At 39.9% G+C, this 16,241-nt stretch overlaps 1 protein-coding gene across 9 annotated transcripts in view; it reads right to left on the bottom strand.

Moving 5' to 3' along the window:
* The window catches only part of TBC1D4 (TBC1 domain family member 4), a 210,008-nt gene that overhangs the window by 79,448 nt on the left and 114,319 nt on the right, over positions 1-16,241 (bottom strand). For all 9 annotated transcript variants that reach the window (XM_027557693.1, XM_027557691.1, XM_027557690.1 and 6 more), the window contains exons 2-3: positions 4,131-4,718; positions 1,710-1,799 (exon numbers count right to left, since the gene is read on the bottom strand). In XM_027557693.1, coding sequence (XP_027413494.1) covers positions 1,710-1,799; positions 4,131-4,718 — 678 coding nt within the window. The remainder of the gene's footprint in view (positions 1-1,709; positions 1,800-4,130; positions 4,719-16,241) is intronic.

The following is a 16,241-nucleotide window of genomic DNA, read 5'->3' on the forward strand; positions in this document are numbered from 1 at the left end:
ATCAAAGGCCTTTACACAAAGCTTCCTCATATTTCAGTCAATTCTTTTTCTTAATTCTTAATGTCACTACAAAGCTTGCTTAAAAAAAAAAGAAAAGGAAAGGAAAAATCTTGTTTGAACTGCAAGTTTACATATTTGGTTTGGCTGGTTCTTTTTTTCTTCTTTTTCAATTTTTTTTTTCCCTTAAATGGTCAATGAGCATTGCTAGTTTTCTTCCTGCAAGACTTGGGGTGGGGCTAGGAAGAGGCACAGTCTTTTCCAATGGTGACTCTTGCTCTGGGAAACAGGAAATACACAGCTTTGCACACAACTCTCTCCTCAACACTGGGCATGAGGCCCAATATACAGAAATATTCATTCAACATTTATTGAACACCTAAGCATTAAGCTCTGTCTTAACACATCTTATTCTCTGAGGCTCTACAGCATAAGACACCCACCCTCACAGACCTTATGATTATGCAAAGACCCCAAGGAAACATGTTGTTACGAGAATGCTTAGTAAATACTATTTTTCAGTTAAAGTGAATCATCTTTCTACCAAATTTTTTGTCCCTTAAATAGGAATTTAGAAATTTTCAATATATTCACCCTAGAGTCAGATGCTGCCTTTCTCAATTATTAGAGTAGAAAGCTTTTATCTTCAGAACATAATTCTAGGTCTCCATATAACAGAACAAATATTAAAATAAAACACTGGAAGTGAAACTACATTAGCTGAGTCTGAGGAGAGTAATTAACAAGATGTACTAAAAGTTGTCATTTTCCAACAGAAGAATATCTGAACATCCTACCTATGGCAGTGCTAACTCCAAAATTCAAAAAAAAATTTTTTAATAGGCAGCCTTGATTTTCAACATTAAAATATAGGAAAGGGCCTTGGCAAGATCCAAGACCCTGAAGGTACCTCTAAGGTACACCTATTAGGAAATAAGTTATTGCTTCTCTATTCCAGGGACCGCCTCAGAGGCATCCTTGCATTTTTAGCTTTCCCATATTCAGATTTAGATATTCCCTCCATTCCAACATCTTCAGAAATTCTTCCTAGGTTTGCCATATAATTAGGCAGCTCTAATTTTTGGATAGCTGTACTAAATTATTATATTACTATGGTACTTAGAATACTACTTTATGCCTGATATGACCTCAACCACATATAATTGTATTGATTATTTTTAAAACTTTTATATACACAATATAAGAATTAACAACAAGTAAAAGGCCAACGATACATACACAAACCTTCTTTTCAAACTTTAACATTTACAACAATAAACTTGAAAGTACTGGTTCTCCTTTTATTACCTATTATGGCATAAAGAGCAAACATGACTCAGTGATGCCAAAACCCACTGCCCAAGATTCTGAGGAAAACTAATCAAGAAGATATTTCCAAAAGAACTCACCAGCGCAAAAATTCCACTCAGCCCTTTGATGAAGGGGTGCTACGAGGAGACAGGGCTGATGACAGTGAGCGCAAAATACTAGGATACTGAGGACCTGGACCCAAACACACGAACACTCTGAAGATAAATCCACTTGGCAAAAACCACCACAATATTGTAAAGTAATTAGCTTCCAATTAAAATAAATACGTTTTTAAAAAATAAATAAAATTTGAAGGGATTCAATCCCAGTTATTTTCTGGTTAATTGAGAAACAAGCCTTAATTGGTTTCCTCAAATACTATAATCTACTTCAATACATACCTGGGAACAAGAAGAGATATCTTTAAAATTCTTCTCAAGCACAACTGATTTAGTGTCCGGACTGATAAGGTTAATCTCAAACCGCCCAACCTTAAAAATAAAGCATTCCAATTAATTTCAACTTACCAAGAAGCTAATATCTTAGTTTACAATTAAATATTTGACTAATAATACAGATTCAAATACTCTATACAAGATATATGGGCTTCCCTGGTAGTTTAGCCAGTAAAGAATCCGCCTACAATGCAGGAGACCCCGGTTTGATTCCTGTGTCAGGAAGATCCAGTGGAGAAGGGATAGGCTACCCACTCCAGTATTTTGGGGCTTCCCTTGTGGCTCAGTTGGTAAAGCATCCACCCGCAATGCAGGAGACCTGGGTTGGATCCCTGGGTTGGGAAGAGCCCCTGGAGAAGGGAAAGACTACCCACTCCAGTACTCTGGCCTGGAGAATACCATGGACTGTATAGGAATATACAGTGTCAATACCTAACCCCATCAAATTTACAACCTCAGTTATCAATCGTCTGAAAACAATTCTTCCTTTCATCTAGAAATCATGAAATAAGCTGCTCTTAATTTAAAAGAAACCATTTTTTTCCAAATTAGAAATTATTGTCTTTTCAAAAAAAAAACCAACCTTTATAATTTAAAATCTTACTTTCTCACAAAGGATCAACAGAAAGATATACTTTCAATGGGGCAGATACATTTTTTTTTAGTTTTTTAAATAAATAACCATTTAGAAAAAAATTAACAACATGGACTCTGGCTAGCTAAGAAAAAGAACAAATCAAGAGAGGAAACTCAGGGGACTTTCCCGGTGGTCCAATGGTTAAGACTTCAACTTCTAAGGCAGAGGATGCTGGTTTGCTCCCTGTTTGGGGAACTAAGATACCACACGCCTTGCAGCCAGAAAGCCAAAACATAAAACAGAAGGAATACTGTAACAAATTCAATAAAAACTTTAAAAATCATTCACATAAAAAAAAATCTTAAAAAAAAAAAGAAGAAACTCAGTTAATGTATTACCAAAGAAAAGACTATAGACACTTTAATCACATGCCTCAAGTTATCAAGAACAAAACAGAACAAAACAACCATGAACTTCTGATAAAGCAAATATTACATCCTGGGACTATTTACCAAGGTACACAGTGCAATTTCCTTCTTAAGGACTCTTTGCAATGGGACAAAAGGACCATCACTCCGTTTTTCAAGAAAACTCAAATCTGAGGAAAACTCTAATCCTCAAAGCTGAGGATTAATTAAAGAATCTCTACAGGGCATTGTTAGGAATTCAGTTCTTTCAAGTGGAATTGGACACTTTCTATACCCTGTACAACTTCAAAAACTACTTTTTAGAATTAAGAATCGTGTTTTACACCTATAATACAACCTGCACCCAATGATTTTAACAACTGATCCAATAAATTATCAGGCCTACGATGTTTCCTAAACCTCTCCTTTGTATGATAGAGTAAATTGGTGTACCCTCATCTGAAGATACAACCATGAGTCTCTGGACTTTTCTTCTCTCTAGAAACTTCTCTCTCCTTCAAGAAGATTCACACTCTCCCAGACTCACATCTTTAAACCCTTCTGACTTTCTGCAGTCATTAAAAAATAATAATAATAAATAGCAACATTTACTGAAGAATCACGTGTGTGCTGAGTCATGTCCAACTCTTTGCCACACCATGGACTGTAGCCTGCCAGGCTCCTCTGTCCATGGGATTTCCAGGCATGAATACTGGAGTGGGTTGCCATTTTCTACTCCAGGGAATCTTCCCACCCAAGGATTGAACCTGCATCTCCTGTGTTTCCTGCACTGACAGGAGGATTCTTTACCACTGAACACCCTGGGAGGCCCTAGTGAAGAATCAACCTCAGGCAAACGCTGGTGATGCTAAGATGGCATGCGTGCTAAATTGCTTCAGTAGTTACCAACTCTTTGAGACCCTATGGACTGTAGCCTGCCAGGCTCCTCTGTCCATGGGATTCTCCAGGCAAAAATCCCGGAATGGGATGCCATGTGCTCCTCCAGGAGATCTACCCCACTCGGGGATGGTACCCCGTCTCTTAGGTCTCCTGCATTGGCAGGCGGGTTGGGTTTTTTTGTTTTGTTTTTTACCACTAGCGCCATCTGGGTAATCTCTGCTAATTTCCCCAACCAACTTTCCCTGATGCTCCTTAAAGTGCTTCTCTCTCTTTCCCTCCCTGCCCTGCTCCCTTTTCTCTTACATTCCCCTTCACTACTGTCCTTCGCTCTTTCTCCAACCTGCCTTCTCTGCTGCCTGGGGGACATGACAGAAAAGTTGGATGCTTCCAGATTGAGGACCAGGGAGAAGCTGGCCGCTGGGCTGCTTCCGGCTATAGCAAAGGATGGGGAAACACCGGGAGAGCCGCCGGCCAGGACAGCACCTGAAACAGCATGGTTCTGTTCTTCTCCGAGTCCGAGGGCTGCACGTGGCTGGGCGCGCTGGCATGCCTCCGCCGCGGCTGCGGCTTCTGGCTGTTCTCGTGAACTTTCCTTTGCAGGACCCCCGTGACGCTGCTGCACCGAGACCGGAACTCCTGCTGTTCATCGAAGCCCGAATCTTCCAAAATCCTCTCAGGGAAGCAGACTCGCGAGCTAGATGGCCCAGGCTGGCTGGGCGCGGCAGGGAAGACCGGGTGGGTGTCGGCGACGCCATCCCCTTCCTCCGACAGAACGTCGACGGGGCAGGCCGGCGTTCGGGCCTCGGATCCCGCCTGGTCTTCGCCCGAGTCCCCTGCGCGCGGCTCGCTCTGGAGCCGCAAGCGCTGCTGCTCGTGCAGGCTGAACTTCTCGATGCAGTCGTCGATGAGGCTGGACGGCGCCTTCTTGTGGGTCACGGTCACCCTGCCACAGTACAGGACCTCGAACTTCTGAGAGTTGTAAAAGGCGTCCTCGTTGTCTTTGCTGGGTTTTGCATCCTCTTTCATGGCAGCTTTCGATAACTGCCTTATGCTGCTGATAACATCAGGAACCTGGAAGAGAATTCAGAACAATTATTATTATCACACGCAATGCATTCTCATGGTAAGTGATAAAATACTGAAAGTAATAGACCCTACATAAGATAAAGTATGGGCTTCCCTGGTGGCTCAGTCAGTAAAGAATCTGCCTGCAATGCGGGACACCTGGGTTCGATTCCTGGGTTGGGAAGATCCCCTGGAGGAGGAAATGGCAACCCACTCCAGTATTCTTGCCTGGAGAATCCCCATGGAGAAAGGAGCCTGATGGGCTACAGTTCATGGGGTCACAAAGAGTCGGTCATGACTGATCGGCTAAGCACACAAGACAAAGCATAAACTTAAATTACACTATCGGATATAAGTAATATAAAGATGAGACTGAAAATTTTTATCACTTTTATAATTTCCCCTTTTAAATGTATTCATTTCCCCAAAACAAAGCCATGAGACTCTACAAGTGGCTAAACCTTCAATAAATTACTACAATGTACTCTTTGAGTACTTCTAAAAGGTATTATTATCACTGTTTCAATGGACATGAACTTGGGCAAACTCCAGGAGATGGTGAGGGACAGACAGGCCTGGCTTGCTGCAGTACATGGGCTCGCAGTGTCAGACACGACTTGGCGACTGAACAACAACATAAAGGTATTATAAGGGAACAAAAGGTTAAAATTAAATTTAAAAAATAAAGTGTAACATGGTTAAAGTACCAACCACCACTGAGATAAACTAATTATTATGAGCTTCAGCTGAAAGGAATGGAAGTTTCAACAATAAGACTAAAATTAACTTTCTGAATGAAGAGATTAAAATGCAGACACCCCTCACCAGCATTAGCCATCAGAGAAAATGCACATTTAAACCATAGAAAGATACTATCTATTACACACCTATTAGAATGGCTAAAATCAAAAAGAACAAGTACCGACTAGAATATGGAGCAATTGGAACACCCGTACGTTGTGTGCAGGAATGTAAAATGGCACGAGCACCTCGGGAATTTGGCAGTTGCTTAGAAATTAGACAGATCGATCTCACACTCCTAGATATTTAGGTGAAAGCCCTGAAAATATATGTTCATAGAAAGCCTTGTTCACAAATATTAACAGATGCCTTCGTCACAACATTCCCAAACTCAAAATGACTCAAACATTCATCAACAAGTGAATGATCACTAATTGTTAAGGAAATGTAAAGCAAACACAATGAAATATCAGCTTATACCTGATAGAAAGATAATTGCCAAAAAGATAAATGATACCAAGTGCTGGGGAGTACATGGAAAAAAGGAAACCCTTGAGCACTGTTGGTAGGAATGTAAATCAGTGCAGTCACAATGGAAAACAGTACAGAGATTCCTAAAATATTAAAAATGGAACTATCATATGATCCAGCAATTCCACTTCTGTGTATATATTCAAAAGAAACAAAATTACTCTCTCAAAAAGATATCTACACCTTCATGTTCATCACAGAATTATTCACAACAGTAAAGACATGGAAACAACCTAAGTTAACCTAGTGAAAGTGAGTGAAAGTCGCTCAGTTGTGTCTGACTCCTTGTGACCCCATGGACTATACAGGCCATGGAATTCTCCAGGCCAGAATACTGGAGTGGGTAGCCGTTCCCTTCTCCAAGGGATCATCCCAACCCAGGGATCAAACCCAGGTCTTCTGCATTGCAGGCGAATTCTTTACCAGCTGAGCCACAAGGGAAGCCCAAGAATACTAGAGTGGGTAGCCTTTAAATAAATAAATAAATAAATATATATATATATATATATATATATTACTATATGACTTGAACAAGAAGCTAAGTCACTCATCAAATATTGTTTAAATAGCTATGATTTTTTAAAGATCTAAGATGAACAAAATATTTGGGGATATGAAAACAAATAGAAAGCTCAATAGAAACTTGAAAATATAAAGTACAAACTTCCAGTGACAAGAAAAGTAAGTTCTTGGCATATTCTGTACAGCACGGTGACTAGAGTTAATAATACCATATTGTATATTGAAAGTTGCTAAGCGAGTAGATTTTAAAAGTTCTTCTCACAAGAAAAATAAATCTGTAACCATTTGAGGTGAGTGGTGTTAACTTATGTTAATCATTTTGCAATATATACTGTATCAAATCATTATGTTGTACCCCTTGACCTAAATACAATGCTGTATGTCAATTATATCGCAATAAAACTGACAGGAAAACAGTGAACAGATAAAATAAAGGTGGTACTGTTGCTGATAGTCACTCTGTCGTGTCTGACTTTTTTTCGACCCCATTGACTGTAGCCCGCCAGGCTCCTCTGTCCATGGACTTCTCAAGCAGGAATACTGGGATGGATTGCCATTTCCTTCTCCAGAGGATCTTCCCAACCCAAGGATCGAATCTGCTTCTCCTGTATTGACAGGCCAATTCTTTATCACTGAGCTAATTGAATTGAACTGAATTGAAAGTCGTTCAGTCAGACTCTTTGTGACCCCATGAACTGACTACACAGTCCATGGAATTCTCCAGGCCAGAATACTGAAGCAGGTAGCCTTCCCCTTCTCCAGGGGATCTTCCCAATCCAGGGATCGAACCCAGGTCGATCCACATTGCAGGTGGATTCTTTACCAGCTGAGCCACCAGGGAAGCCCAAAAGTGGTACATTCACATAAAATGGAATACAACTCATTATCTCCCGTCTGGTTTTCTGCAACAGTCTTTTAACTGGTATCCCTTGCCCCCTTTAACGTACTCTCAAAAGTAAAAAGAATCCTTCTTAAACTTGTCATGGTGCTCATCTGCAAATCTTCCAAGCTCCCCATTTCTTGAGTAAAAGACAAAATCCTTACATTGTCCTACAGGGCCCTCACTCTCTGCACATGAGAAACAAACAGATTAAATGTGCACTGTGGCTACACATCCTCCGTGTGACCTTGAGATGCTCAACTTGCATTTCATCTTTTCATCCTCACCCCGTTTCCTCTGACCGTACTCCTCCCAGCTCTCTCCCTCACTGGCGTCCTGGCTACTCTTTGGACATGCCAGGCACACTCTTCCCTGAAGGTCTCTGAACTCCAAGCTCCTCCCCTAGATAACTGGACAGTTCACTCCTCACCTCCTTTAAATCCATGCTCTAGTGTCACCTCGAGGTGGCATCTGTCCCCTACCCCAAAAGACACACATACATGCTCTGACAGCCAGCATTCCCCTGGAATTCCACCCCCTCTCCCACATTTTATTACTCTCTATAGCACTTACCCCTTTGAACATTCTATGTAATTGATTTGCCAGAATGTAAGCCCTTAGGTTTCAGTGTGTCTGCCCTCTGATGTCCTCTTGCAACACCTACCGTCTTACTTGGGTTTCTCTTACCTTGGACGGAACTAAAAAGCCTCTTGATGAAGGTGAAAGAGGAAAGTGAAAAAGTTGGCTTAAAACTCAACATTCAGAAAACAAAGATCATGACATCTGGTCCCATCACTTCATGGGAAATAGATGGGGAAACAGTGGAAATAGTGTCAGACTTTATTTTGGGGGGCTCCAAAATCACTGCAGATGGTGACTTCAGCCATGAAATTAAAAGACGCTTAATCCTTGGAAGGAAAGTTATGGCCAACCTAGATAGCATATTCAAAAGCAGAGACATTACTTTGCCAACAAAGGTTGGTCTAGTCAAGGCTATGGTTTTTCCTGTGGTCACGTATGGATGTGAGAGTTGGACTGTGAAGAAAGCCGAGTGCTGAACAATTGATGCTTTTGAACTGTGGTGTTGGAGAAGACTCTTGAGAGTCCCTTGGACTGCAAGGAGATCCAACCAGTCCATTCTGAAGGAGATCAGCCCTGGGATTTCTTTGGAAGGAATGATGCTAAAGCTGAAACTCCAGTACTTTGGCCACCTCATGCGAAGAGTTGACTCACTGGAAAAGACTCTGATGCTGGGAGGGATTGGGGGCAAGAGGAGAAGGGGACAACAGAGGATGAGATGACTGGATGGCATCACTGACTCGATAGACGTGAGTCTGAGTGAACTCCGGGAGTTGGTGATGGACAGGGAGGCCTGGCATGCTATGATTCATGGGGTCGCAAAGAGTCGGACATGACTAAGCGACTGAACTGAACTGAACTGAACTGAAGCCCTTAGGAGGGTGGTGATTTCTGGGGTTTTTCCCACATTTTTCCTTGTATCCCCATAGCCTAGAATAAGTTCGAGTATAAAGTAGATCCTCAGTATGTGGACTTGGGAAAGGGGAAACCTTTTCTGGTAATTTTTACCTTTGGGAAACAGATCATTTTATATGCAGGGTTGCTTCACCTTCAGACATATATGGTATTTATTTAAATCTACCAGCAACCATTCTAAAACCAGAATTTCTTCTTTTTCACATAATTATTCGGGATATATGGCTAGAGTTTTCACAGTTTAAAATTACAAGACTTTCCATTTGCTAGCAGAATATTTCCTGGGAAAGAATAAAGTCCAAATGCTATAGTTTCAGTGACTCACCCTGAACAACTGACATATCTCCAGGGAAGTCAGATGCTTTGTACTAACATATGATCAGCAACCTTAGCCCTCTCTCATTTTCTTTTTGTTTTAGTATCTGACAAGGGCCGGAGACTGACCTAGACATTCAACCCTGTAGAATGTCTATACAGTGACTCTAGTGGGTTAGGCAAAACCCCTCCTTCCTCACTAACCATAGTTTATCTAATACTTTTCATCCGATTTTGCAACTCTAGTGCAATTAAATTTCCAAAGTCTCTCTATGGAGTGCAGAATAAGAAAAATATTATCTGTAGGATGTTTTTGAACCTGCAGAATTTTTATCTTGTGACAAATATTTTACTGATGATTAGAGTCATATCCTATCACTGAGACTGAAAATATAGTCAGTTCAACATTAGTTGTATCAGTTCCTCAATATTATATGTTTGTACTTTTTCTCTACTATTATATTGAGAGATATTATGTGAAGAACTGATTAGTGCTTGAATTTCTATAGTCCCACAGGACACTTCCCCGTGACTGCAAGTAAAAGCTCAACATCTAAATATAATCCAGTTAATAACTCAGTTGATAGAAGCAAAGCTTATCACTTTGACTAAGCTAAGTAATTTAATCCTCCAATAATTTGAATTATTAATTGCACCATAAGACATAGATTCTAATATCCTTTAATATCCTCTCTGAGGTCAGGACTAAATGCAGCTTTCAATGACCTGGGCTGCAAAGAGGCTCCAGCTATGAAACTGATCTAACAGCATTCCACTCTATTTTTTCTTCTAAGTGTAATCACACATGTAAGTTAATATTATACAGCCCCTGCCTACACAATTGAGCTTCTCTAGTGGCTCAGAGGGTAAAGTGTCTGCCTGCAGTGCAGGTAAACCTGGGTTCAATCCCTGGGTCAGGAAGACCTTCTGGAGATTGTGCCTACACAATCAGCACCCATACCAAAGGGACACACTGATAAAGCAAGGACAGTAAAATGTCCTTGGTGAGAAAAAGAGTTATTAGAGGACCACAAAAACTTTCTGCTGAGACATTTATTTAAGAGATCAATCAGAAGCAACACGAGAGAAAAAAATCTCTATCCAGTACTTGCACATACACAAGGCATTTTGGGAAAACAGTATTATTCTATGTTGCATGAGTGCTCAGTCATGTCCAACTCTTTGTGACTCTGTGGACTGTAGCCTGCCAGGCTCCTCTGTCCATGGACTTTTTCAGGCAAGAATACTGGAGTAGGTTGCTATTTCCTTCCCCAAGGGATCTTCCTGACCCAGGGATTGAACTGGTGTCTCCTGCATTAGCAGGAAGATTTTTTACCACTGGGTGTTAACTGACATATATTTAGATTTATATGTGCTTTTGAATGAATTTGACTCCTTGAATGTATTGCATCTTACAACATCTCTTTTTCTCTCTAATATTATACTGTAAGCCCATAAGTGAAAGACTGAGTTGGGATGACTTTGTGTCTTAACTAGAGTTTTTTTCCATGTGACCACTGGGAGAGAATTTCGTGCTCAGAAGAAACTGATTGACAGCTGTCAGCAAACAGAAGTATACAAATAGTGAACAACTACCAAGAACCCTGATGAAAGTTCTCCAGGACTGAGATAGGTTTAGCAAATTCCTGTTGCTAATTCATGAGAAACCTGGCACTCCCCAAAATGAAGAGCTGACGCTTTCTACTCTCCTCAGTGCTCGCTCCAGCTAGGAAGTGAATGTGTGTGGCAGGAATGTCTCCAGATGCTGAGACTTCATTAAAAAAATAACTCTAGTTATTCTTACTCTTGTCATGGACACACCACTGCTCAGAATCTGCCTACATGTCACAGAGTCTGATGCAGATTCAATGCCAATTCAAGACGAAAGTTTTATTCTATGGCAGCACATAATTTTAACACACAAATACAATATTAAAAAGGGAATTAATAATCCCTCTACTCAGGAATTAAAAGATTTATGGGCTTCCCTGGTGGTTCAGATGATAAAGAATCTGCCTGTAATGCAAAAGACCCAGGTTCAATCCCAGGGTCAGGAAGATCCCTTAGAGAAGGGAATGGCTACCCACTCCGGTATTCTTACCCTGAGAATTCTATGATCAGAGGAGCCTGTCAGGCTACTGTCCACAGGGTTGCAAAGAGTCTGATGCAGATTCAGTGCCAATTCAAGGCAAAAGTTTTATTGTATGGCAGTGCACAATAACAATATTTTTAAAAGAATGAATAATCGCTCTACCCAGGAATTAAGAGATTTATACTCTACCCCAGATCTGCCAGGAATTTGTGTCATTCTGCACCTGAATTTCCTCCCTAGTAAAATGGAAGACTAGATAGATGCTCATTAAGATCTCATCTAAATCCAGATTTCTACAAGCTCATTTCTACATTGATGCCAATATGGGAACAAAATAATATACATTAAAAGGAGATGGAAAATCATCTCTGTCATTAAGCCAGAAATATTGCAAGTTATTGACATTATTCATTTCCATTAACATACAATAACCAATTCAACAGATGATAAAATAAATTGGGCTTTATTCAAATGCCTCATGACATTTAGAAAAAGCACGGTGCCACCTTTAGCCAGTGTTTTGTCCTTACACTTTCAGGGATCTCATTTTGATGTATGGCAAAACCATCACAATACTGTAATTATCCTCAATTAAAATAAATTAATTTAAAAAAGAAAATAGAAATTTATTAAAAGTATAATTTCTAAGAGAAAAATAAGGATATAAGCTCAAATATCAAAATTCAGACATTAAAGCGATTCCTCACTCTGGAGAAAAAAAATTGCCCCTAGGTCCCTGGATGTCAGACTGTTGTTTCTCATTAATTAATTACCATAATTAGTTATTACACTCCAAGAAATCCAATGGTATTGTAAAAATAACTCTCCACTTAATTTCAAAATAAAATAAATTCTACAGCCACCCCATGCTGATGTCTAAAGGCCTAAGCAAACCCAGGGGTGGAAAAATTATCAGGATGCTGAAAAACACAAAGGAAAAGATACCTTTGGTCAGGAAGCCAGCAGAAAATTGGAGCAGTTCTCCAAGAGCTGTGAATATGCCAAACTGATATAATCCTCAGTAGTAGCACTCTGTCACACTTAAGAAGTTCTCTTTCATTCTAGATAAGCCAGCAGTAATTTTGCTGTATTTGTTCAAGTCCACGTTATCACTGTGCAGCCAATTATAAAACTTCCCAGGAATAACCGTTATTGCTTCAAAAGTAAAGTATTTCCTGACTGTACAGTCAGGAAACACACTGATTGTTCAGGGCTAAAGAATAGACTCTCTTAGCTTTCTTTAAAAAGAAGCATTTTAAATTTGAATACCATTGTCTTTCTTATGCTATTTAAATAAGTGTAAGTGTCCAAGGCTTTTTAATTATGAAAGTAGGAGAAAATTAATCTACAATGTCTTCTTTCCTCATAGAATTCACTGATAAACAGATGAACTTCAGCAAACATTTAAAAAGTGGATACAAATATGAAATGAAAATAAGCTTCTTAAAGTAAAAAAATATTCAAAGTAAAGAAAATAACTGGGTAAATTCTTTCACAACTAAAATGATCTTTGCTGCTTGATTCATTATTAATCTTTTTATAATAATTATAGTAGGCACAGCAAGATTTTGGTCAGCACAAAAAAGAGGTGTGTGCTAAGTTTCTTCAGTCATATCTGACTCTTTACGACCCCGTGGACTGTAGCCCACCAGACTCCTCTGTCCGTGAAATTCTGCAGGCAAGAATACTAGAGTGGGTTACCATTCCCCTCCTCAGGGGATCTGCCCGATCCAGGAATCGAACCCATGTCTCTCCTGTATTGGCAGGCGGGTTCTTTACCTTGAGCACCACATGGGAAGCCCTCACAAAAAATAGGGGAAGGGTATTTAAGAAAAGATGAGGAAGAATACTAGGAAGCATTTCAAGTAAACTGCAAAAACCTGACAAATGAGAAGAACTGATCATTTAAACTAGTCCCAGTCGAGGAGAGAGACAGTAAGGAAAAGAAAATGTATTTGCTTTGAAACTAGTATATGCCATTAGGAAACAGGTAGATTTCCTTTCTAATTCTGTTTTACTTAAGAAACTATTAAGATTAGTTCAGCATTTTAAGAAAAGACTAATTTGGTCATTAAATATTATAATTTCTGTTTGGCTTTTAAAACTTCATCTTCGACCAATGGAAAGTAATTTTGGAAGCTATATATGTGCCCTGAAATAGCTTACTTACATCAAGGGGAAAAAAATCACCATTATTGAAGAACCCATGAAGATGTTCCAGCTCCAGTTACTTGGGAAGCCTTCTCAGTCTGTGTTATCATTCTTAAGGTGAGGGTGTCTGATAATCTCACTAAGAAATAAAATTGATTTTTAAACCATTTTAACTTTTACCCAAAAGTATTTCAGTGATTCTTTGTATTTGGTTAAATATATGTTATTATTCTATGGTAAATTTGGCACAGTAAAAAAAGTATCTGATTATCACTAGGTCTAGAATCAAAATTGAATAGAAAAATGCAGTGATTTTAAAATCACAGAATTTTAAACTTAAAGGGTCCCTTATGGGATCACCAGTCCCTACTATCTTGTTTTACAGATGTGGAAACAAACGGTTTACATTAAAAGTTAAACCAAGAAAGAAGAAAATAATGAGATTACAAGTAGAGAGACTCTTTGGAGCCAAAGAAAGCAAGAATATCTCTACCATTTACACTGGAGTCAGACAAGTTGCTTGAATTGGAATCTTGGGCTTCAGCCAAGGCAGTTTCCTCTCAGACTAGACTTTGGTTCTTAGATATTCTCAGTTCCTTTGCTCCAAATGAATTTTTGGCTCACCTCTTCTCTGCTTCTTTCCTGGCGGCCTCTGCATTAGCTCAAGCATCAGAGACAGAAAGTCCTTAAACTTCCTACCAAGGGCTGCCCTTCCATTCTGCCTCACTGCATATCTTTGATTCCTTCCCCAAAAGATATGACTTATGCCTCTATGACCATTCAAAATTTGAATAAGTGATCAGATGTAAAATAAATAAGAGTAACTTACAGGAAATCCAAGGACTCATGTTTTATATAGATATATTTTTATTTTTAATTGAAGGATAATTAACAATATTGTGTTGGTTTCTGCCATACACCAACATGAATTAGCCATGCTGCTGCTGCTGCTAAGTTGCTTTAGTCATGTCCGACTCTGTGCAACCCCATAGATGGCAGCCCACCAGGCTCCGCCGTCCCTGGGATTCTCCAGGCAAGAATACTGGAGTGGGTTGCCATTTCCTTCTCCATGAATCAGCCATAGGTGTATATATATATGTCCCCTCCCTCTTGAACCTCCCTCCTACCTCCCACCCCATCCCACCACTCTAGGTTGTCACAGAGCACCAGTTTGAGCTCCCTGCAGGGACTCATGATTTTTATTAAGAGAATGGAATATCCTTAGTAGTGGCTGACTTTAGGGAAATAAGACAGGGAATAAATAAACAGGGAAATAAGACAGAAGATGGGATGGGTGAGAAGTTAGATGGCAAAGGATAGACAAGGACAGTCCTTTTCAAATTCCATTTCAAAAACATCACTCTTTTAAAAGTAGATTAGTCTGTAGCACAGCATATTAGAAAAGCACATAACACGCAGTTAAGAGGTCTAGTGTTTAAAGCTCATTCCAGTAGCTATGACTGTCTGTAGAAAAGATGCCATATCTTTCATAGTCTCTTGGTTTTTCATCTGCAAAATGAGAATCGCAATGTTTATTTCAAAGGTAAACTAGGGAAATTAAACTAAATGTGCAAAGTGCCTGACACAGTGCTGAGACAATGAAAGCATTCAACAATGTTTAATTAAATCTAACCTGTAAGTCTGACATGTGCTGTGCAAGGAGATGGAGGAAGTGAGAAGCTGCTGATTAAAAAAAAAAAAATCCCTTTATGAAAGTTAAATTGTAGTAGCGGGTATAGAATGAATAAATGAATCATAAAGGATCTGAGATAGTGAAAATTGCCAATGAGAAAAATAATGCAAGGAAAAGGGTACAGAAAATTTGGAGGAGACATCAGAATAGTTGCAATTTTAAAGAAAAGAATCTATATAACACATTTGAGTAAAAAGCTGAAGTCAGCAAGAAGGTGAGCCTTACAGGTATCTGGGGGAGGAATATTCCAGGCAGATAGAACACCAGGTACGAAGGCCATGAAGCAGAGATTCGTCTGGTGTGTTCAGGGAAGAGTGAGGAGTCAATGTGGCTGGATGTGAGTGAGAGAGCAGAAGATTATTGGCGGCCCTTGTGGGGAGCAGGGGGCATCTACATCCTGCAGGGCCTTGAAAGGACTTTGGCTTTGACCCCTTGGTGAGACAGAAAGCCATTGCAGAGTGCTGAGTTACATGTTTAAAGAATCCCTTTGCCTGACTCAGATGATAAAGAATCCACCTGCCAATGCAGGAGACCGGGGTATGATCCCTGGGTCAGAAAGATCCCCTGGAGAAAAGAATGGCAACCATCTCCAGTATTCTTGCTTGGAGAATTTCATGGACAGAGGAGCCTGGTGGGCTACAGAGTCAGACATGACTGAGAGATTAACACTTTTTTATTTTTTTGCCTGTTGTATGGAGAATAGATGGCAAGGATGCAGGGGGTGCAGAAGCCTACCATTCTCAGGGTGAGCCAGGGGTGGTTCACACAAGAGCAACAGCAAGGGAAGGTGTAAGAAGGTACAGGCTTCTAAAGATCATTTTAAAGCCATGGTCTACATGATCTGTTGATGGATCTAAGATGGACTATAAAAGAAGAGGAGGCATGAATTAACTTGATGGGTTTTGGCCAGAGGACTTTGAAAAATGGAGCTGCCGTGAAACAGGATGAGGGATGGGGGTGGCTTAAGAAGTAGGAGCTTCATTTTAGATTGTTAATTTTGGAAAAGCTTACAGACATCCAAGGGGTGATGTCAGTAGGCAGTTAAGTATACATGTCTAGAGCTCAGGGCTGTGGACAGAACTGAGAAAGAAAAACTGGAATGCATATCAA

Source organism: Bos indicus x Bos taurus, chromosome 12 (genome assembly GCF_003369695.1).
Source record: "Bos indicus x Bos taurus breed Angus x Brahman F1 hybrid chromosome 12, Bos_hybrid_MaternalHap_v2.0, whole genome shotgun sequence".
Classification (NCBI taxonomy): domain Eukaryota; kingdom Metazoa; phylum Chordata; class Mammalia; order Artiodactyla; family Bovidae; genus Bos; species Bos indicus x Bos taurus.